This window comes from Moschus berezovskii, chromosome 6 (genome assembly GCF_049115385.1).
Source record: "Moschus berezovskii isolate FMDL1 chromosome 6, NW_MosBer_1.0, whole genome shotgun sequence".
NCBI lineage: Eukaryota > Metazoa > Chordata > Mammalia > Artiodactyla > Moschidae > Moschus > Moschus berezovskii.
Window position 1 is genome coordinate 79,192,355 of NC_142465.1, and position 23,342 is coordinate 79,215,696.

General features: G+C 46.5%; 1 protein-coding gene and 1 pseudogene across 1 annotated transcript; one reads left to right on the top strand and one right to left on the bottom strand.

Annotated features, from left to right (window-relative positions):
- Positions 1-17,704, bottom strand: LOC129537168 (apolipoprotein L2-like). Its single transcript, XM_055396574.2, has 6 exons — positions 17,584-17,704; positions 16,382-16,534; positions 11,332-11,434; positions 7,535-7,641; positions 5,632-5,752; positions 1-2,999 (listed from the first exon to the last, which is right to left on the bottom strand). The coding sequence occupies exons 4-6, from the start codon at positions 7,563-7,565 to the stop codon at positions 2,141-2,143; spliced, it is 1,011 nt and encodes a 336-aa protein (XP_055252549.2). The 5' UTR covers positions 7,566-7,641; positions 11,332-11,434; positions 16,382-16,534; positions 17,584-17,704; the 3' UTR covers positions 1-2,140.
- The window catches only part of LOC148777654 (apolipoprotein L3-like), a 21,242-nt pseudogene continuing 14,343 nt past the window's right edge, over positions 16,444-23,342 (top strand).

A 23,342-nucleotide genomic window follows, 5' to 3' on the forward strand; every position in this document is an offset into this window, starting at 1 on the left:
TGAATTAGCTCATATTTATTGAACCAGAGTCTAGAGAACACTAGGTGGAGAGAACCAGAGCAACCTGGAATATCTTATCCAGCCTCACCCCAGCTGAAGAAGAAACCGAGGCTCAGAGAGGTGTGGCTGTTGGCCCCAGGCTGTTTCGTCTCCTGATGCACTGAAAAGTTCCTTGACCTGTTTCTGCCTCCTTGTTTCATCCTTCTTTCTTTCTTTTTAATCAACCTCTGTTCCTACTCCACATTTGAATTTTCATGAAACATCACTGGTCTCTCAGTGCTCTCTGGACCCAAAGAGCACCTGGCAACTTGTCATGTGTTCCATCCACTGTGTTGTCATCACCACTGCTGTCACCAACATCACCACCATCATTGTCATCAAGAAGTCACTGCCTGAAGATCTACATAGACAATTCTTCATGAAGACGTACAGACGGCCAACAGGTACACGAAAACATACTCAACATCACCAATTATTAGAGAAATGCAAATCAAACTACAATAAGTTATCTCCCCGACAGCAATCAGAGGGGCCATCACCTACATCCACAATGCTCCAAGGCTGTGGAGAAAAGGAAAGCCTCCTACGCTGTTGGTGGGAATGTAAATTGGTGCAGCCACTATGGAAAACCATATAAAGTTTTCTTAAACAACTAAAAATAGAGCTACCATATGATTTAGCAAATCCCACTTCTGGGCATATATCTAGAAAAAATTAAAGCTCTAATTTGAAAGATACATAGCAGTACCATTCATAACAGCCAAGACATGATATTAACCTAAATGTCTGTTGTGGTACATGTATACATGCCATGGACTACTACTCAGCCATAAAGAAGAATGAAATACTCTCTGTAACAATATGTATGGATCTAGAGATGATCATACTGAGTGAAGTAAGTCAGACAAATATGTGATATTAACTTATATGTAGAATCCAGAAAATAATACAAATGAACAGATGAACAGAAACAGGCTCATAGACATAGAAAACAAATTTTTTACCAAAGTTTTGGGGGGATAGATAAATTAGGAGATGGGATTAACAGATACACACCAGATAAACAAGGGCCTGCCTACTGTAGTAGCATAGGAACAGTATTCAATATTTTGTAATAAACTATAATGGAAAAGAATAAAAAAGAATACAGATATACACATGCTCAGATGTTCTGTCATGTCTGACTCTTTGCAATCCCATGGACTGTAGCATGCCAGGCTCTACTGTCTATGGGATTTCCCAGACAAGAATATTGGAGTGAAATGTCATTTCCTCCTTCAGGAATTCTTCCCTACCCAGGAATCAAACCTGTGTCTCTTGCTTAGCAGACACATTCTTCACCACTAGCACCACCTGGGCAGCCCAGATAAATACATAGATACCTGTATAATTGAATCACTTTGCTGTATACCTAAAATTAACAGAATATTGTAAATCAATTATTCTTCAATAAAACAAACAAAAGAAGTCACTGCCTAAGTAAGACACATCAGCTAGGGCCAAAGGTGAGTTGATGTTGGAGGAGAGGTATAGAGACCACCATCAGGGGAAGACTCTTCTTGCTGGGACATCACAGCCTGTGGAGGGCGAAAGAGGAGCCCCTGCTACTTCTGAATCCCAACAATCCTAACTCTCTGGCTTTTTCCCATTTTCAATCTGTTCGTATACCTGGCCTCTCATTGCTAGTTCGCCTGCCTCTCCCTTTATTCTGCCTCCAGTGTCATCTTTAGTCCAAAGGAAGTGGTTTCTGATGGGAGGGGAGTTTGGGGGAAAATGGATACATGTATATATGCATGGCTGAGTCCCTTTGCTGTTCACTTGAAACTATCCCAACATTGTTAATTGGCTATACTCCAATACAAAATAAAAAGTTCTTAGTATGAAAAAAAAAAAAGTGGTTTCTCCTTGCCTCTCATTGTCTAGTCCCCCCTCCTCCCTTAATCCAGGCTCCAGGCCCCTTCCTTCTCTCTCTTCATCTATCACCTATATCCATCCCTTCCCTCCTGTGCTCAACCACAGAAAAGCCAAATTCCTAACACCCAGCTTCATTAATGTGGTCTCCCTCTCTTTCCCTCTAACAAGCTATCTCTGCACTTTAGCCCCTCACATGTCCCTGGACCCCGCACTGCTCTGGGGGTGGCTAAATCAGGTCCTCCTGCAGACTCTCATAGATCCGGGTGAGCGCCTCCAACTTCCTCTCCAACTCCCATGCCCGCTGCCTCAGGCTTTCAGCAGCTACTGTCTTGGCACCATCATACAAGTGCTTTGACTCCTTCACCAGGAAGCCCACATCCACCAGAAGGAAGACCCCTGCAGTGGCCAAACCCGCAATCCGGGCTCCTTTGGTAATTGTTAAAGCTGTGGCTTTGAAACCTGCCTCTATCTGCTGGATGGCTGGGTGTGAGATTCTCACAGGGTTCATGAAGATGTTTGGATAGGCTGCAGATCCAGGGTTGGCTTTGCCTGTCTCCATGGCATGGATATGCATTTCAATGCATTGTATAGCTTCTGTGACTTTCTCTATTGTGGGGTTGCCTTTGAGTACCTCTAGGAGAACCTTCCATTTCTTGACGACGGTTGACACCATGCGACTGGCTTCGGTTTCTGCTGATGACCTCTTCACATGTTCGATGATACTGGTGGACACGTTGGTCACAGTAGCTGCTGCTCCCAGCCCTATCCCAGTGCCCAAGAGCACCACACTGGCCCCCAATGTCACGGGTACCAGAGCCAGGCCAACAATGGTCAGAATACTAGACACAGCACCGGTGCTGTAGGCCATCACGTTGGAGATGGTACATCCCTTATGGACCTTGTCAAGCTTGTCTGCGAGCTCGTGGAACTTGCCTATGAACTCCTCCAGCTGCCGTTTCACCCGCGGAAACTTAATCAGAAACCTCCTCCTGTCCAGCTGCTCTTTGGGGAGTCTTTTTTGGTCCTCCTCAACCAAAGCTCTTTTCAATTCGTTCAGATATTTGTGTAGTTCATCCTCGTCTTCCCTGTAACAATGAAGGTCAAGGGATTAGAAAGGCAGTTTGCTTGTCTGTAAAATTGGCTCCATAATGTCTATTCTGCATTAATACAGATATGTTACTATAAATCAATTAGAAAAGAATTTTATGCTCCTTCAACCTTAAACACATTTCATACTTTATAGATGCTCCATCTTGAAATAGCTAAACTTGGAATCGGTAAACAAAAGTCACCTTAGGATACTGGCAACTTAAGAGAGGTATTTGAGAGAATTCCCAGGTGGTCCAGAGTTTACGACTCTGCACTTTCACTGCCAGCCTTGACTCAATACCTGGTTGGGGAGTGAGGATCCCACAGGCCATATGGCTCAGCCAAAGAAAAGGTATGCGGTAAAGATGTCTCACAGGCAGGTCAACACCATCACTTTGGAAGAACTTTTGGAGTGGGAGCTCCACAGATAAACAAAGACAAGCAGGACTGGAGGAGAAAACCGTCATTCAAGGGCCTTGGTGTGTAGTGAGAAGTCTCCCTGCTCTTTGCCCTTGGCTACTGGGAAGTGGTCCCTAAGCCCCTAGAATTCTGGCTGATAGGAGTGTCCTTGCCTGCTTGGGCCTTTGGCCATTGGTCAGTCTGACAAGGTGATGGGTCTCATGGTATCAGTTCTGCCATCTGGTAGAGCTGGACACTAGGGCACTAGTCTGACTTCCAGGAGGGGCTGGAGGCGACAGGTCAGGGTAATTTGACTTTTAAGCAAGGTGAGTGTCCCTGATGGGCAATACTCCGTGCATCTTGTCACACACTGAATCCAGGTCAGTAACGTGTCCTGAGGACAATGGCAGCTTCATATCTGAAACCTGCCCAGACTCTGCCCTGTAGCTGGTAGGAACTTTTATCCTTCCCTGTAGGAAACTGTAGCTGGGATCATGAAGCTTTCAGTGAGTCCTGTCCATTCTATAGGGAATTCTTGAACCTGAGAGTTGTTTTGGGGATCCCCTAAATTTGCCATGAAGTCAAAGTAAGGGCAGTCCTGGGCACTGTGCCCTTATACTGCAGAGTGGCTGTCTCTATGACTTAGAATTTTTTAAACCCCAAAAATCAGAGCTAGAAGGCACCTTATAATCATTTGGTCTGCCATCTGCTGTCTTCTAAGCATTGTGCCCATGACCTTCTCAGCAGAAGGTCACTGGGTCCACCCACTGCCCCAGTTGACAAGGAAGCAGGAGATGTGCTGTGAGCTCTAGTTTCCCTTGGACTCTCCAGCTCACCTCACTGACTCCTGACCCAGCACCCTCAACTGCTCAGGGGCCACCAACCTAACTCACAATTTACATGGCAACAGCTTCACCTGCCTGCACCCCAAGGCCATGTGCAACTTTGTGGAACCTCTAAAGATTCAAGGAGCTTAAGGAAACACCCATCTGAATGGCTGAGCCTGAGACCGGCACTTGAACAGCTGGTGGAGGAAGCATTTTCCTCTTCGGTGGGGATGTGTGAGGCTCCTCAGAATCCCTCAAATGACACAAAATCGCAGCCACTCATTGTGACCCTGGAGGGCTCACTGAGCCATACGGCCTTCCCACTGTCAGGGGGACTCCATGTAGACTAGAAGAGGATCCCCGATGGAGTGAGAAGCCAGGTCCCAGACAGGGTGTGCAGACACGGCCCTCTAGCCCACTGTGAGGGGATCCTGTCAAGGAGGGAAGAAATGTCCCCCATCCCACTCCCAGGACCTCTGCTAGGGTCACAATCCCTTCAGTTTTGTGTCTTCGGGGCCCTCTCTCCTCACTCTAGTCCTGGCCCTGCTGCCCAAGCCTGCCTACTAGTCCTCCAACCTGGACCCTCTGCTCCACCCTGACCCTGGGTCTGACCCTAGTCCAGGCCTCCCTGGTCCTTTGGACGAGATGATTGCACTTGGTTCCCCACCTCTGACCCTGCAGTTCACTCTGTGGCCATCACCATAATCCATCAGACTGAACTGCTATTCCCACTGGACACAGGACAGATCTGAGATTCAAAGTCTTAAGCCCACAGCCCAGGAGTTGGGCAGGGCTAGATCCAGGATCCCACCAGCTCCTCCAGTTCCTCTCTAGCCTCTCTGCCTTATGGGCCAGCAGGATCCTGCAGGGTTGGTACAGTTCCTAACATGGGGAATAGACTGTAGGCAGAAGTCCAGGACACAAATGGTGGTGTCAGGATTTTCTAACTTGTCTCAAAGGAAATTCTGCTTGGTTCTCATCACCAGAAAGAAGACCCTTGACCCCTGTCTCTTTCCAACAAGTTTTTAAAATGTTGATTGAGTCCTTACTCTGTGTCAGTCATTATGGGGAGCACTTTACAAGCATGGTCTCAGTGTCCTCACAATAAAAATGAACAGATGAAGAGCCGAAAGCAGAGAGTAGTTCAGTAACTTGTCCAAGGTCACATAACCTGCCCCTTCCTTGCAGGTTTCATCTCTTCTCAACCCAAGATCACTCACTGTTAGCAAATGACATATGTTAGCAAATGTTTCCATCAGGAAACATTCCTGATGGATCTTGAGAAGGAACATCCTTGACCCCAACAAAAGGGTCATGCCTGGAGGAGGTGTGCCTGCCAGGAGGAAGCTAGCCTGGTGCTGAGGGACATGGGTGACCTTCCTGGTGCGCCTGTGCAGGTTACCTGGACAAACTGGCTTCAGCCTTAATTCTCTCCAGGAATTCATTCAGCAGGAGAAGCAGTTCCTCTTTGCTCAGTATGTCCCAGAGACATTCAACAACCTCCTCAAAAAAGATCTCAATATCTAGATGAAAGAAAAGGGAATAAGATTAGAAGAATTTGTGGTGGAACATAAACGTTATTGAGTATAAAGTAGTTAAAATTCATCTTGCTGAGCAGCAGCCACCTGGGGTGATCTTGGTGAGGTCACCTAGGGTTATGGATGGACTGTCCCTCCACCCCCCAATTTGTGTTTAAGAGTTAACCCCCAGGTGACCTTTTAGAAGATAGGGCTTGTAAGGAGGTTAGATGAAATCAGGTCCTAGGTGGGATTCCCAGGTAAATGGAGGTCATAGTTGGGATTCCCAGGGAGTTCTAGTGGTAAAGAACCTGCCCACCAATGCGGGAGATGTAAGAGAGGCGGGTTTGATCCCTGAGTCAGGAAGATCCCTTGAAGTAGGGCATGGCAAGCCACTCCAAAATTCTTGTTTGGCGAATCCCATGGATAGAGGAGGCTGCAGGCCATGCGGTTGCAAAGAGTTGGAAATGACTGAGCAACTGAACACACACACGAAGAGAAGAAAGAGCAAGTGTGATTTGTTGGTTACCACCTCCAGAATAGACTGGCAGCACCCTATAAAGGAATGCTCTCATGTTTGGGCAGTGAAACAATTGAATACTCATGTTAAATAGGATAAAGAATGTAATGACTATAAATAGCCTCAGATCACTACAGGGTAAGATTACTCCTCAATGAGTTATCAAAATCCCTGTGTGATTTCAGAGATCTGGAGGTTACGGAATTGTAGGTAAGATATGGGTGGCCAGGCTAGATATGTGTGTGTGGGCTGAGACTTGATATAAAATGTGTTTCTTGGTAAATCCACACAAAGAGGCATTATTCTTATTTCACAGCAGAGGAAAGTGAAACTCAGACAGGAGAATGGACAGCCCAAGGCCACAGAGCCGAAAGCTCTGAGGTTGAATCCCAGGTCAAGTGTCAGACATTTCTTGGACAAGACTTTGAATCCTCCTTACATTTAAAACTCCTGTGATGCGTTCATTCTACTCTAGAGCACACAATGGGGATGCTTTGCAACTCAGTTTTGGTGGTGAGCATGCAGTAGTGTATATAGAAGTAGAAATATAGAAGTAGAAATATAATGTTGTGCACACGAAACTTAGGAAACATTACACACTCATGCTACCTAATTTTAAAAAAGACTTTAGGACCACACGCCATTGAGTAAAACTACCATGTGAGAGGATTCCTGCTTCTGAGCACAGACTCTAGGATGGGCAGGGGAGGGGATCAACCGGGTGGAGGAGGGATGGAGCCAGGTGTGATCCTCATCACCCCTCCCCTCCAGGTGGGAGGTGGCAAAGGCCAGACTGGGGTTCAGTGCAGGGTCCACTGACCCTTGCAGAGCGGCTGGGTTGGTGGCTGGGCAAGAGCCGGAGGAAATAACTTCTGTGGTGATGTCCCAGGGTCTGGGAGCAGGAAGAGGCTTGGGCCAAGGGAGGGAGCAGGAGAAGCTCCAATGATGCTGGAGGACCTCCTCTCTAGGCCTGCCTGGGCTTGGGGACTCCCATCTGCTGTCCATACTCCACATGTGCTCTCCCGGCCTCCGTTCTGAGTCAGGAAGTCAGCACCTTGGTCATGGCTCCCTGAGGAGAGGGCCGGGAAGGAGGTCTGTGGGCAGATCCCAGGGTGAGGGGAACCTCCTGGTCTCTCTTGAAAGCTCAAGGATGCTTATCCATCCTCTTCATGGTTCTTGATTCCTCTGTAGTTTAACTCAGCCTGGAAACACCTCCCTCAATTCTGGGTCACAAGTAGGAACCTTCCAGAGAAGAGGCAGCTGACTACCTGAGCAGTGTCCGAAGTTTTCTGAGCTCATGGTGGCAGCAGGGGGTCTCAGAGATCTCCCTTCAGCTCTTTGTCTGTGTCAGGCTGGAAGGAGGTGTGACCTCACCCTTGGGGAAGAGAAAACAGACTGTGAGCTCCACTGTGAGGGAGCAGTGGCTGCAGGGAGCAGCAAGGGACAAGTTCTCTGGTGGGTTCCCCTGGGATGGCCACCAGTGCCTCCAGGAACTTAGCCCAGTGTGGTTCTCTGTCTCCTGGGCTCTGCTGGTTGTTAGTTAAGAAAAGTCATTCACCTCCTACAGCTCCTTCCAAGCCAAGTTAGAGTCCTGCTCTCCTGTTGGGGCATAGGAAGAAGGTAATCAGACAGGAGACAGCCATCTGCAAAGTTATAGGAACAATAAAACCAGAGACTAGAAGAACAGATAGGAGGTGATACGCTGGAAATGAAGTGAGGATGGGACACCTGTGTTTTTGAATTGGTAATAACTAATATTAATAATAACATTGATCCAGTGTCCTTGACATTCAGCTTCCTGAAACTCACTTAAACTTAGCTCAGTCCAAGTTTTCACGCTGGTGCCAGAGTCTGGACTAGAACCTGAGTCTTTCTGATCCAAATCACATGTTTGTGATGACTCTTCTCTACTCCCTATAATATACAAAAATATTTGTTTGTGGATATATGTTAATCGGTAAATGACTCTTCATTCCAAAATGATGTCTTGCTCCCTATCAAGGCTCTCCTCAATAAAGTTCCTGGTGATACAGCTCCCATAGCCCAGGTCCTCCTTGCTTCTGCAAGAGCCTTTTTTCCCACGAGGGTCTGGAGTACCCCCAGCCCTGCCCCAATTCCTGTATCCCTGCTTTGAGTGGCTGAGAACCCCTTCAAGTGTTCTGTCCTCCTTGCTTTCCCCTCCTGAGTATTGGACTTGATGTAGTTGCTAATCCTTTACGTAAATAATAGTGCAAAGAATATTCTTCTTGTGTAAAACTTCACCCTACATCTGAGACTATATCCTTAAGCTATATCTAGAAGTAGAATTAAGATCAGAAGGCATCAACACCTAAAAAATTTCCATACCTAGAGCCACAATGCTATGCAAAAAAACTGTAGCAATTTATGTTCACACTTATAAATGTAAGAATGGGTTAGCATAAGAACGGCCATCTTAGAGGCCGGAAAAACCATTTTTACTGAGTAGGTGACTTGAGGGAAGAAGAACTAGATAAAACCTAGGAGACAAGTTAATCTTAAGTACCAAGAATGTGGGCGGCTTCGACACTGAAAATTAGGTAAACAGGTCTGATAAGTTTATCTCATTAAGACACCAGGATAGAGATATGCATAGCTGTGTGTGTGTGTGTGGAAAATTACTGTGAGTTAGGTAATTTAGAAATATCATGCTTTGAAAATGCTATATAACCCCTTGGTTCTGAGTGCTCGGGGTCCTTGTTGAAACCCGCTGCGTCGGGCAGACACTTGGACCCCAGCTAGCTGGAAATAAACCTCACTGTGTGTCTTGCATTATCGTGAGTGTCCTCTGTTCCTTTGAGGGAAGGGCGACTCCGGACCCTAACAATAATATATGATGGTGTCCATCCTTTCAGATATACCCATTCTCAGTGGTCTTTCTTTAAAAAAAAATCAAATCTTTATAATTAAATAATTTATTTTGGTTCTGCATGTGATTATCTTGCCATGGGAGATGAGGATGGAAAGCAAGAGTTGATGATGTTTAGCTACTATTTTTAAGAAAGCAAAAGAGCATCTGTCAGCTACTCCTCTTGAGACTTGACTGAAATGATGGTAAAGGTATATATAGGTATAATACCATCTACTGATAAGAGTGCGTGGTTTCCATAGTGTTGTGGTTATCACATTCACCTAACACGCAAAACATCCCCAGTTCAAAAGCAAGTGGAAACAGCTTCACCTGGGCTTCCCTTGTGGTTCAGTTGGTAAAGGATCCACCTGCAATTCAGGAGATGTGGGTTCAATCCTTGGGTTGCGAAGATCCTCTGGAGAAGGGAACCCACTCCAGTATTCTGGCCTGGAGAATTCCATGGACTGTGTAATCCAAGGAATCACAAAGAGTCGGACACGACTGAGCAGCTTTCACTTTCACTGATAAGAGCAACTTGTGTTTGTGATCATTGCTCTGCACTGGCGTTGGCTCTGAAACTTTACCAACGGTACCTCATATGTTATTCCTTCAGCTCTTGAGATGTGTACCATTGTATCCTCAATGGGACACATTGATCTTTACAAGTAAGGAAGCTGACACATAGATGTCACCTGACTCGCCTAAGGTCAGAAGTCCTGCCCTAGGTACACTGGTCCCACCCCACTCACTGGGTCAAGAACCCATAGCCTGCCTCTCCTCCCTCTGCTGCTAATAAAAACAAGCATGGGACAATAGGAGACCAGAGTCTTTAACAAATGTCTGAAGACTCACTGGATGGAGAAGTGGTAGCTGAATGAAGAGGAGCGCAGTAGAGGGAGAGAAACAAGGAATGTGTTCACAGGAGAGAAGAACGGTCTGCCGGGCAGAGCCCCAGAGAGGGAGCAAGATGATCGGGGGGCCGAGGGGAGCGCAGCGGACAAGCTCACCAACCCCGCATCCCATCCCATATTCACAGCAGCCTTCACTCTTCACCAGACTTTTAGAAGGTTACTTGAGAATGAGATGCAGGGAAAAAAAAATAGATTATGTGTTTGTTTAATTATGGAGGAAGGTAAAGGATACCCATGAAAGAGATAGACGTGGGATCCAGGAATCAGGAACGTCAACCCAGAGGAAAGGAAATCCAAGGATCCCAGCTGGGCGCGCAGCAGACCTAGAGAGAAAGTAGTTCAGAATGGGATAAGAAGTCCAGAGTCTGTGGGGACAGGGGACTTGGTATCACATGAGGCACAGTTGGAAAGAAAGGGAGGAAATGTTGGAGATAAACGGTGCAAGGGGTGAAAACGAGGCCAGTTAGAAACATCAGGAAAAACTAAAGTGCAGGAGGAGAAGGGGACGACAGAGGATGAGATGGCTGGATGGCATCACTGACTCAATGGACATGAGTTTGGGTAGGCTCCGGGAGTTGGTGATGGACAGGGATTCCTGGCGTGCTGCATTTCATGGGGTTGCAAAGAGTTGGACACGACTGAGCGACTGAAATGAACTGAACTGAACTGCTGAGAAGCATGTGCAGCTATATGGTACAAGTTAGCTCTTAAAAACTGTATTAAAAGATTACAAAAAAATGTAAACTCTTCTGTTTGATTTTTTCTTTAATCTGAAGTAAATATATCTATGTCCAAGTCTTTGGAGACTTTTAAAACTGAAGTAATATTAATATATATAATTCACATTTGTATAATATAGTGATTCAAAAATCCTAGTTTTATTTCATTTATAGTCCTTATAAAATAACCTTTATCTTTTAAAATGAAGCAGAGTATTTAAATATGTGAAGTAAATGTACTTGTTAATATAAAAATCAAAATACACTTCTAGAACTTGGGAGCCGAAGCACTGATGGGAGGAGGAGGATTAATATCCCAGTTTACAAAGCTGGGAATCAAGAAATAGTAGGTCCAGTCGAGAGCATAAGAAACAGAGATGTAAATAAACTGCTTACAAGTATAAAGCTCCCTACCAGAGGACATGCAATTCATGGAATAATGATATAAGGCGAAGAAGGGGAAAGGCATAATAGAAAGTATGAAAATAAATGAGATCCTTATTTTTCCCAATAAGAAGTAAATAAATACTATCAAATTTAAGTCAAGAAAAAGCAAAATGCAATACCTATTACTTATTAGCTATTGTGGTTGATGACTTCCCACTTTGCACCAGGCAGTTTCCCAGTTGCTTGGTATGAATTCACTTCCTTTTGGTGTTCACAATGATCCTATAAGAAAGGAAACTGAAGTTAACCTCAGAGAGGTTAAGTAATTTACTCAAGGCACACAGCTAGTGCTCGAGCCAGAATCCAAATCCAGGTTCCTGTCTCCTGAGCACACATTCTCACACTACTCCACCTCCCAATGTAGTAATATCATTTAAAGACATTGACTAACTATCTAAAGAAGAAGCTTTTCCTTGGGAAGGGAAGAGCAGAACCCTCTGTACAAATCAATTTGTTTTAACCATATGCACTTAGGACTGGATTGTTTTAACTCTAAGACAACAGAAGTCACTTCATAGCAGTCAATAACTCACAAGAATGGGGTGGTTTCTAGTGCCACCACCTTAAAGATGATGGAAGCGGCTGAATTAAATCCAACAAGAAATGTGTGATTCCTGCTGTGACAACTGTCAGTGTAGCAGACGTGTTTGTGTTGATGAAACCTAGTTCTCCAGAAAAGTAGGCATGAAAACAGAGTTAAACCTGAATAATGAGAGTGAACAGTGACCCTAAACAGACACGCTGTCCAGTAGAATCGTGCCCCCCCCCAGATGTGCACCCATGGGCTTCCATCCATCAAAGAAAGGAAGACCGCTTGCAGAGGAGGTGAATTCCAGAGACTGGCGTCTCTGCTCCTGCAAAGACAAGGATGCTCTTGAAGATGATCAGAGAAGTGGTCATAAGGGGGCATCCACATATAATAATAATAAAAGATAATGATTGCTATGAATCGTTTCATTGAGACAGGCTGAGTCTGTGAAAGGCCATGAGTTCATAGTAATATTCAAATAAGAGGACTTTAGAAAAGTGTGGCCAAAAAGAGAGACATAAAGGTTAGGAAGAATGCTAGTGGTTATGCAGGAGACGCAAGACGAAAGAGATATGGGATCGATCCCTGGGCAGGAAGGATCCCCTGGAGAAAGAAATGGTTGCGCACTCCAGTATTCTTGCCTGGGAAATCCCGTGGACAGAGGAGCTGGGAGGGCTACAATCCATGAGGCTGCAAAGAGTTGGACACAACTGAGAAACTACCGCACAACTGTACTCATCTCACACGCTAGTAAAGTCATGCTCAAAATTCTCCAAGCCAGGCTTCAGCAATACGTGAACCGTGAACTTCGAGATGTTCAAGCTCGTTTTAGAAAAGGCAGAAGCACCAGAGATCAAATTGCCAACATCCGCTGGATCATGGAAAAAGCAAGAGAGTTCCAGAAAAACATCTATTTCTGCTTCATTGACTATGCCAAAGCCTTTGACTGTGTGGATCACAATAAACTGTGGAAAATTCTGAAAGAGATGGAAATTCCAGACCCCATGATCTGCCTCTTGAGAAACCTGTATGCAGGTCAGGAAGCAACAGTTAGAACTGGACATGGAACAACAGACTGGTTCCAAATAGGAAACAGAGTACATCAAAGCTGTATATTGTCACCCTGCTTATTTAACTTATACGCAGAGTACATCATGAGAAATGCTGGGCTGGAGGAAGCACAAGCTGGAATCAAGATTGCCAGGAGAAATATCAATAACCTCAGATATGCAGATGATACCACCGTTATGGCAGAAAGTGAAGAAGAACTGAAAAACCTCTTGATGAAAGTGAAAGAGGAGAGTGAAAAAGTTGGCTTAAAGCTCAACATTCAGAAAACTAAATCATGGCATCTGGTCCCATCACTTCATGGGAAATAGATGGGGAAACAGTGGAAACAGTGTCAGACTTTATTTTGGGGGGCTCCAAAATCACTGCAGATGCTGATTGCAGCTGTGAAATTAAAAGATGCTTACTCTTTGGAAGGAAAGTTATGACCAACCTAGATAGCATATTAAAAAGCAGAGTCATTACTTTGCCAACAAAGGTCCATCTAGTCAACGTTATGGTTTTTCCAGTGGTCATGTATGGATGTGAGAGTTGGACTGTGAAGAAAGCTGAGCACCAAAGAATTGATACTTTTGAACTGTGATGCTGGAGAAGACTCTTGAGAGTCCCTCGGACTGCAAAGAGATCCAGCCAGTCCATCCTGGGGGAGATCAGTCCTGGGTGTTCATTGGAAGGACTGATGCTAAAGCTGAAACTCCAATACTTTGGCCACCTCATGAGACGAGTTGACTCGTTGGAAAAGACCCTGATGCTGGGAGGGATTGGGGGCAGGAGAAGAAGAGGACAACAGAGAATGAGATGACTGGATGGCATCACCAACTCGATGGATATGAGTTTGAGTAAACTCCGGTAGTTGGTGATGGACAGGGAGGCCTGGTGTGCTGTGATTCATGGGATCGCAAAGAGTCGGACACGACAGAGCGACTGAACTGAACTGAAGACACCGCCAGGCATGATCACAGAACAAAGGACTGAGCAGAGCTAGCCGGCTGCGGACTGGCCCATCCCCCGCTGGAGACAGGCAGACGAGGGCAGCCAGAGCCAGAAGGGGGCAATCGCGGCCCCAGAGAGGCATCTGATACCAAACTACAAGCAGACTTAGTGGCTAACCAAGCTTTCTTGGGATTCTGGACGGTCGACATCCACCGGGAGGCTCGCAACCAGAGATCAGCTCCCCAGAAGAGACAAACGGCACACCTGAGAAGGCGCACCCAGTTGTACACCCAGAAAACCGAATGGCTGGGACAGGGGAGGGGATGAGTCGCAGCCTTCAACTGGGGGCTACTCCGCGCGCCAAGCACCTGGTCACCTGAGCTGCTCAGACCTGGGACACGCGCAAAACTCAAGCCCAACCAAGTCTTCGCCGTTGTGGCGTACCCAAGAACCTGAACCTGAGTGGCTTAGACCTGGGAAGTGCATGCAAACCAGGGCCCGCATCAGACAGTTCCCGGCAGAGCAACCTAGAGTCTGAGCAGTGTAGACTGGGAAAGCACACACGCCCTGAGCAGGGGCAAACCCAGTGTGGCTGAATCATTGTGAGCACACGCCAGTGATATTTGTTTGCAGTGTTCCTCCCTCCACAAAGCACGACTGAACAAGTGAGCCTAAAAAATAAAGTCACCACCACCACGCCCCTTGAATACTAGAGTGGGTTGCCATTTCCTTCTCCAGGGAATCTTCCCGACCCAGGAATCAAACCCAGGTCTCCCACATTGCTTGCAGAAGCTTTCCTGTCTGAGCTACCAGGGAAGCCCTAAGACAGCAGAAGTCACTTTATAGTATTGGCTCAGAGGTTAAAGCGTCTGCCTCCAATGCAGGAGACCTGGGTTCGATCCCTGGGTTGGGAAGATCCCCTGGAGAAGGAAATGGTAACCCACTCCAGTATTCTTGCCTGGAGAATCCCATGGACGGAGAAGCCTGGTAGGCTACAGTCCACGGGGTCGCAAAGAGTCGGACACGACTGAGCAACGGAATGGAACCCACAAGAATGGGGTGGTTTCTAGCACCACCACCTTAAAGATGATGGAAGCAGTTGTATTAAGTGCCAACAAGAAATAAGTGTCACTCTTGCTGTGACAACTGTCAGTGTAGAAGGCATGTTTGTGTTGATGAAACCAAGTTCTCTAGAAAAGTAGGCCTGAAAACAGGGTTAAACCAGAATAATGAGAGTGAACTGTGACCTTAAACAGATATTGTCCAGCAGCCCCCCGACATGTGCACCCATGGGCTTCCATCCACCAATGGAAGGAAGACCCCTGGCAGGAGAGGTGAATCCCACAGGCTGGCTTCTCTGCTCCTGTAGAGGCAAGGATGCTCTTGAAGGTGTTCAGAGAAGTGGTCAGAAGGGGCACCACATATAACAGTAAAAAAAATAATAATAATAACAGCTAATGTTACTATAAACATATTTCATTGGGCCTTGTTGAGTCTGTGAAATAATAATAATCAAACAAGAAGACTTTAGATAAAGTGTGGCCAAAAGGGGGATATAAAGTTTAAAAACTGCACTGGTGGTAATGCAGGAGATGAAAAATGCAAGAGATGTGGGTTCAGTCCCTGAGTCGGGAAGATCCCCTGGAGACGGAAACGGCAACCCCCTCAAGTATTCTTGCCTAGGAAAACCCATGGAGAGGAGCCTGGAGGGCTACAGTTCATGGGGCTACAAAGAGTTGGACAGGACTGAGCTGGTATCTTTCTTTCTTTTCTTTTCATGATGTAAAGAAGAGTCAGTATAATAGGAAATATTTTGTTATGAAATAAATTTAATAAGAAGAGCAGTCTTGAAGTCTGTGGGGGATATTCCCTTCTGTTTATCTACACGAATGTTTATAAAGGATTGAGAAAGAAAGAACCCCTGACATCCCAAAGCTGGCCTGGTATCACAACAGGGTGATGTTCTTTTCCTCTTGGATGTAAAGGCTCTCACAGAACTCCAACTTCACACAGGGTCACCCTGAGAGCAGGAGTGAAGGAGACAGCAAACATGCATCACTGTGCCCCCACCAAGAAAACACTCCCTCCCTTGGTTGAAAAGCATGACTGCTCCTTCTTTACAATTGCACCTTTATCCTCACTCTGGTCCCCAATTCCACAGATGGAGTTACTGAGACTCACTGGTAGAACTGACCCCATTTCTCGGCAGCATCCAATCTAGAGTTGCCCCATATCTTTAGAGCCTCCCCCAAATCCCCTCCCCTAAGCCCCATCCTAGAATCTATCTTTCTACCACCTTCTCTCTGTGATGCCCAGGGTTGTCCCTCAGGAAGAGTAACCATCAGCTTGTCCACTAGTGAGTGTGCCTGGTAGCAGAGGCTAGAGGCACTGACCTTGTGGATGACAGAGTATTCACAGAGCTAGGCCTGCCTCCAAGCAGGTGGGAGAAGAGAACCAGCTGCTCCCCTGCCTCCTTCCCTGCCTCAAAGCTGCAGGACCCCAGGAGCCAGGACAGCCAATAGAAATCATGAAACATGAGAAGGAAAATTCAAGCCAGAAAGAAGAGGAGGGCTCTAGTAGAAGGGCCAGCTCCTGGATGATGCCAAAGAATTGTAAATGCATCATGATTCTTGACTTACCTTCTGTCCTTCCCTCCCATTCTTGTCCTGATCCTGACTCTTGTCTTGGGCCTCAGCCGGGTATGGATGTTGGATGGTGCTCCCTTCTGCTGGATTTCTATTGTGGGCGTGTTCCTCTTTTAGCCTCCAGTTCACTTCCTGGAAAGGCTGTTTCTGGGAAAAGGCAGGATTGTGGGGAAGCCTGTCCCCACCCAGCTACATGGCCAGACACAGAGCCTTTCCCTCCACGTGGGCAGACAGAGATACAACCAAACATCTCCCTCCACATGGTACAGCTCATACTCTATGCGCAGGGATAGGAGGGGTAAAGGCATTGTCAAATTCAAGGTCCTCAGCCCATCACCAGGCCCTGCTGATGCTCCTACTCCTGTCTTCCGCACCCTCCTGACTCCACAGGGCCTCGTCGAGGGGCCTGGAGGACTCCCAGCTCCCTGGACTCTGCTTCCCCAGCAGCCCCCAGGCCTTCGCTCAGGTTGCTGCTCCCCCTGCAATGCCTTTCCGCACCTGCCTCCCCAGGTAAAATGTTACCTGTAATTAGAGTTCCCACTCCACAGCCTCCTCCCCCTGCTGTCTCCCCCAGTTCCTCTCCAGGCCCCCTTGGAATCTTGCACTTCCCTGGTTGTGACTCTCTTTGGGTGGAGTTTCTGCAGCTCCCAGCACTGGGCAGGGGCCCTCTCTCTTCTCTGCTGCTCCTCCTGCTCCAGGGCCTCCAGGGCTCCCTTCACCCTCCCAGGCACAGCCTGGCTAGAGTACAAGGTGTGGGCCCCGTTACTGGGACATGAAGCAGCCAGCTTCGTGAAAACACAGCACCACACTTCTGTTACCTGCGGTGGAGTACTTAGATTTGTTTTCCTTGTCTGTCTTGATAAAAGTTTTCCTGATAGACAGTGTCATCACATTTCTGAGTGTTTCCATCTATGGGCATCCTGCACTTTCCAGAAGATCACCCTCTGCCAGTAAACTGCAATGTGAGACCTACATTGTCTCTGCTCTGTCATCTTGGTTTAGGAAAGCTTTTGTATGCACACAGACACACCTGCCTCCACATCCAGGCTCTGTCCCTGCTTAACCTGTGCCTCGGGCCATGACCTCACCTCCCTGAACTTCCATTTCCCTTCTTCTGTAGTGACGATCACCCTTTTCTCAGACAGTCGTCCTGAGGATGGGGAGATGGGCGGGGGTCCTACCCACCCCTTGCTTACCCAGGGGTCTTCCTCTGGCTGAGTGTGAACAAGATCCAGTTGTTCTCAGCTCTGCGTGCAGCCGCCTTCTGTGTGTCTCTGCAATAAACCACGCACACCTTCTGGTCCCAGATGTATTCAGAGAACCAAAAAGGAAGTGAAACCCTCACTTCTGAGTGGCTCAAGTTACCAACACTCTGCCTACCAGGCCCCACCCAGAACTATTTCCACCCTCCTGCTGCCCTCTTAGAGAAACAACCCCAGCCCTGACATCCCACGTCCTTGTGACACAGCCCACCCTGCCTCGGCTCCTTGAAGGAGACCTGCCACCAACACACCGTGAGTCCCTTGGCCAACCACTCCCCCACCTCATGGCCGTCTTTCCACCCCCTCAGCCCTCCCCACCCATCCACTCATCAGCCTGCCTGCTGTATTCACCCTCAGGCCAGCAGCACGTGGCGCAGTTCCAGAACACACCAGCTCCTCACCGCATACTGGTCACACCGCTGCTGCTGAGGGTCACATCCACGTGGCCTCTAGGGTTTGTTCATGCAGGTCCTTCTGCCAGGGACACCTGCTGCATCGAACCTGGAGAAACCATGCTAAGTCACTTCAGTCGTGTCTGACTCTGTGTGACCCCATAGACAGAAGCCCACCAGGCTCCCCCATCCCTGGGATTCTCCAGGCAAGAACACTGGAGTGGATTGCCATTTCCTTCTCCAATGTGTGAAAGTGAAAAGGGAAAGTGAAGTCGCTCAGTCATGTCCGACCCATAGTGACCCCACGGACTGCAGCCTACCAGGCTCCTCCATCCATGGGATTTTCTAGGCAAGAGTACTGGAGTGGCTTGCCATTGCCTTCTCCGGGAGAAACCATACTCACCCTGTAAAGCCAAAGTCTGGCTTCACCTCCTCTGAGAAGCCCTCCAGGACCTGCCCTGCAGAGTCCCCTGTCCCTGCTCTGATCCCTTGGTACCTGGGAGAGGGGCCTTGAAGACATTATGCTCAGTGAAACAAACCAGTCACAAATGACTCACTGTATTTTCTGTTTTGATTAGGTATGCGGAGCAGTCAAATTGATAAAGACAGAAAGTAGGGTGGTTGCCAGGGGTGGTGGGAGAGGGGAGTGGGGCGTTATGGTCTAATGGAGTTTCAGGTTTTTAGGATGAAAGAATATGGAGATGGATGGGGTGATGACTGCACAACATTTGAATGTATTTGATACCACTCACCTGTACACTTGAAAATGGTTAAGTCGTAAATTTTATGTGGTATATATTTTACCACATAAAAATGTAAACAAGGATGTAAACAAGAAAGAAAATCTCGTCACAAGGGACAAATACTGTATGACTCCACTCACGTGAGGTCCTGAGAGGAGCAGGTTCACGAAGACCAGGGGCGCAGTGGTGCCTGCCAGGGAGGGAGGGAGGGAGGATGGGGCGTTAGTGTGTGATTGGGACAGAGTTTCATTTTTGATGTAAAACATTCTGTGGATGGTGACGCTAGTTGTACAGCTATGTGGGTGTCCTTAATACCACTGAACTGAACACTTAAAAAATGGCTAAAATGGTAAGTCTGATGACTTGTAAAATTAATAAAAAGTTGTTAAAAAGCTGAAACTTTGTGGGAAAAACATAGCAGCACCTGAACCCTTTCTAGTCTGCAAAACACTTTCACACACATCATCGTGGATGCTATCACAACCTTGTGATGAAAATATTTATTATCCCCGTATCACCCAGGAAAACTAAGGTTCAGACTTGCCCTCCAAATGGGGAAACTGGGCTGGTCTTTCTGCCTCTTGTTTGGTCTATTTTCTAGACTATGTCATTTCCTTAGAGGAAGAGAAATCCTTAAACCCTCCAGTAGTCTAAAAATGTAATTTTCTTTCATAAATGATCCCCATTAGCTTGAGATGAGTCATAAACATCAAATATTGCTTGGTCTAAGAAGTGAGTCCAGAGACCCTAATCCCTAGTGGGCATAGGGAGCCTGGCTGGGCCCACAGGGACTCACTGTGACTGGTACAAAGTGTTAACTCACTCCTGGAACACTCCACCTCAGGGAGAAAGCTGCCTGAACTCTTCTGTCACAGAGGCTCTGAGGAGCATTCTGCTGTGTGCATGTCTCCCCGTCTTCTGTGAGTGACAAGAGGATTTGCCATCACGCAGCCCTCCTGGAATTCACCTCCTCTACCTTTTTGCTGTGACTTGGTGTCCTTGCTCATAGAAAGAGTGTGTAGCCTGCAGAGTCACCGAGAGGACGAGTGAGACAAGGCAGGGACCAGGCTTGGCGAGCGGTAGGTGCTCAGTCAACAGGAAGAGCTGTTTTCTGGGCTCACTGTGTCGGCATTACCTCCTTTTCTGTTTCAAAGCCCCGGTGACTTGTCTGCTGTTCTTATCATTCCTGTGCATGGATGAGAAAGCAGACTTAGAGGACCCATTCATTTCCCAAGGTCACAAAGCTGGCTTCCCCTCCTCTTCTTTTACCCACTGATCCGCGCCTCCAAAAGTCAGCTCTTGGAAAAAAAAAGTAAGTATAGACTCACACACAAAACCACACAGTTGCAAAAGTACTACAGAGAGGTCCTGTGTATTCTACACCACTTTTCCCACAGTGGTGATAACTTATATAACTACAGTCGCTATCAGAACACAACTAACTAGACTACAGACCTCACTTGAATTTCACCAATTGCTGCATGCTCTTGATTTTATGTCTTTGGGATGATCCTACGGCAGTTTACCACATGTGCAGATTCCCCATTTAACCAACATGGCAATCAACATACAGAGTGTTCTGTCGCTACAAACTCTCTGTGCTGGGCCTTTAAGGTCACCCTTCCTAGGTCTTCCCTAACTCTTGGCAACAACTGGTCTGTTCTCCACCCCTAGAATTTTGGCATTTTAAGAATATTTTATAAGTGAACTCAGGTATTGTGTAACACTTTAAGACTGACCTTTTAAAGCATTCACTCAACAAAACTGCCCTTGTGACCCACCCAACTGGCTGTGAGTATCAGTAGTTCATTGCTTTTCGTGGATAAGTGATCCTGGAACCATAAGAAAGGATCTTGGAGGCCTCTTCCACCTCCTCCACTCCACTAGGATTCCCTCCAGAGCCCCTGAATGTGCTTCACCTCCTGGAACCAGCAGCTCCATGCATGACCCCTGTCACTTGTCACTTTGCTTTCTGCAGTAAGAGATTTGGTCACGGCTTCCTCCTTTCTGCCCTGTCCTCTCTCCATCTGACCCTTCTGAAAGGTTGTTGCTGAGCCGTGAAAGACGCCGGGATTCTTGGCCTCCAGAGGAGAGGAATTCAAGCCGGGGCCAGTGACAAGGGTTGTTCACTCAGAGCTTTTGTGTTATAAGGTTTTATTAAAGTATAAAAGAGATAGAGAAAGCTTCCGATACAGACATCAGAAGGGGGCAGAAGTAGTAACCCCCTGCTAGTCTTTAGCAGGAAGTTATATAACTACCAGCAGGCTGCTAATTAGAGAAAGGAAATGTCTCAAAACTCAGAGACTGGCACCAGGCTCCTCACCCACAACATGCATTTTGAGATAACGGTGGCACGAGCTGAGTTGTCCTGGACCATAAAACAATTGACATGAATCTTGAAGAAAGGCAGATTTCCAAGCAAAGACATAGTCTCATTACCATAGCTTAAGAGAACATTTGCATGAGTAAAACATACTGGTTTGTAATGTCATTTTCGAGTCTTAGGCGAACTGGAACTGGAACTGATTTGAAGAAAGACAGAGTCTAGGGTAAATACACAGTTCATTAACATAGCTTCAGAAAAACATTTCCATGAGAAAAATGCACTGGTTAGTTCAAGGTTTGAGAAAAGTTAAGTTCAGGTGGAACCAGGCATCATCATGGCAACACAGAATTTTAAAAGAAACCTCCTTTTAAATTTGTATAGAGAAGGGAAAAAATCTGACACTTGTAGTTTAAAAAATGCCTGACACTTGCAGCCTATTTCCTCCATTTGGAGACCCCTAGCCTTCCTGCCTGTTACCCTCTCACTCCCCGTCCCTTCTCAGGATGTACTCTTCTGAATCTCTTCCCCTATCATCTCCACAGCTTTCTAAAATGTAGCATTTTTAAATATTGAGATATAAGTCACATAGCATATAATCACAATGGAAAAGTAGCTTGTAGTATATTCACTATGTATAAACATCACCGCTACATAATTCCAGAACTTTTCCATCACCCCAGAAAGCGTGCCCATACTTATTACAAGTTAGTCCTAGTTCCTCCTGACCTTGCCTTGGGAAGGCTGAGGGATGGGAGTTTGTAGGGATTGGCTCTTAATCTTGTTTGATACCAGGGCTAGGCTGGACCAGTCTGGGAACTGAGTCTTGGAAGCCTGAAGAGATCACTGATTCACAGGCCACAGTGTTGGGATCCCCAGGAGAGGGGAGGGCTCCGATGAGAGACCTGGGAGAAGTCAGTGTCACAGCCACAGATGATCCAAGCAGTGGTCAATTCATAGGGTCTGAACAGAGAGACAGAGTTCTGAAAGGATGAGAAAACTTTAAGCCTAGAGGAGGGATGAAGCCTAGGCAAGGTCTAGTATTGGTTGGGATGGGGATGCTGAGCTGCTGTAATGAAGGGCTTACAAAATATATTGGTATTATCAACAAACAATGTAGACTTTTTCATTTCAGATATGAAAATCCAAGTTGCTAGGTATTTGGGAGGTAAGTGGTAGGTAGGTTGACTGTTACTGCTCTGCCATCATTCCCAGGGGTTGTACATGGAAGCTGGTTCTCGTCGCACATTCCAGCCCAAAGGAAGGACAAAAGAGGACATGGAGCACAGGAATTTCCCTTCAGCGACATGTTTTAGAAGATCCACACATCATTTCCCTCACCTGTGATTAGTTTTAGCAATGAGGTTACATGGAGCTACAAGGGAGTCTGGGCTGCCAAGAACCCACCAAAAATTCAGTGCTTTCTCTGTAAAAAATAAGGACACTAAAAATGATTAAAGTATCCAATTTTATGTTATGTATATTTTACTACATTAAGAAAAAAGTTTTAAGCTTTTTTATTTTTTTAAAAAGGAGGGAAGGATGAAATTTTGGGGACAATTATAAGTCTTTTCTACAGCCACCAATGCAGAAAAAGCATGGCATTTTTGTGGGGAAAAAAACTACAAGATATTACCTGGTCAGTGTTCAAAAATTATTCAAAAAGCACAAAATAAGTGTTACCTTTTTTGTTGATCTCTCTAGATTAATCTCTATTCAATATTTTAAAAACCTTACAGGAAACTAAAGCTTTTTTATTTGCCCAACAGTCAGATAGTAAAGTTCAGTGACCTGCCGCCACCTCGTCCTCTGTCTCTGAATGCCCATTGTTGTCATATACAGGGGAGATGCTGTGACACAGCGTCAGATGTGACCTCTCTCAATCTCTTACAGTTCTTTAATCTCAATGGAGCCCCTCTGAGCATCTCACCTTCACCCCAAGAGGACCACAGCCAGAAAATGATCATAGACATTTCTGGGTTTTGTATTCACAACCACAATCTGAAAGTAAGATTTGGAATTACTTGGAAGAATAAGCAACAGGGCAGAACTAGGAATGAGGAGGTATCTAATGCCAGCAATCAGAGACCAGTAGGAAGTTGACTGCTCGGTGGAGGCAAGTGAAGAGGTGAGCACCTGCTGGGACCAGGGTGGACGGTCCACCTCAGGGGCCAGCAGTGAGGCGGGATGAGCAGGGGGAACAAGAGAGGCTGGACGAGGATGGGCGTTAGCATT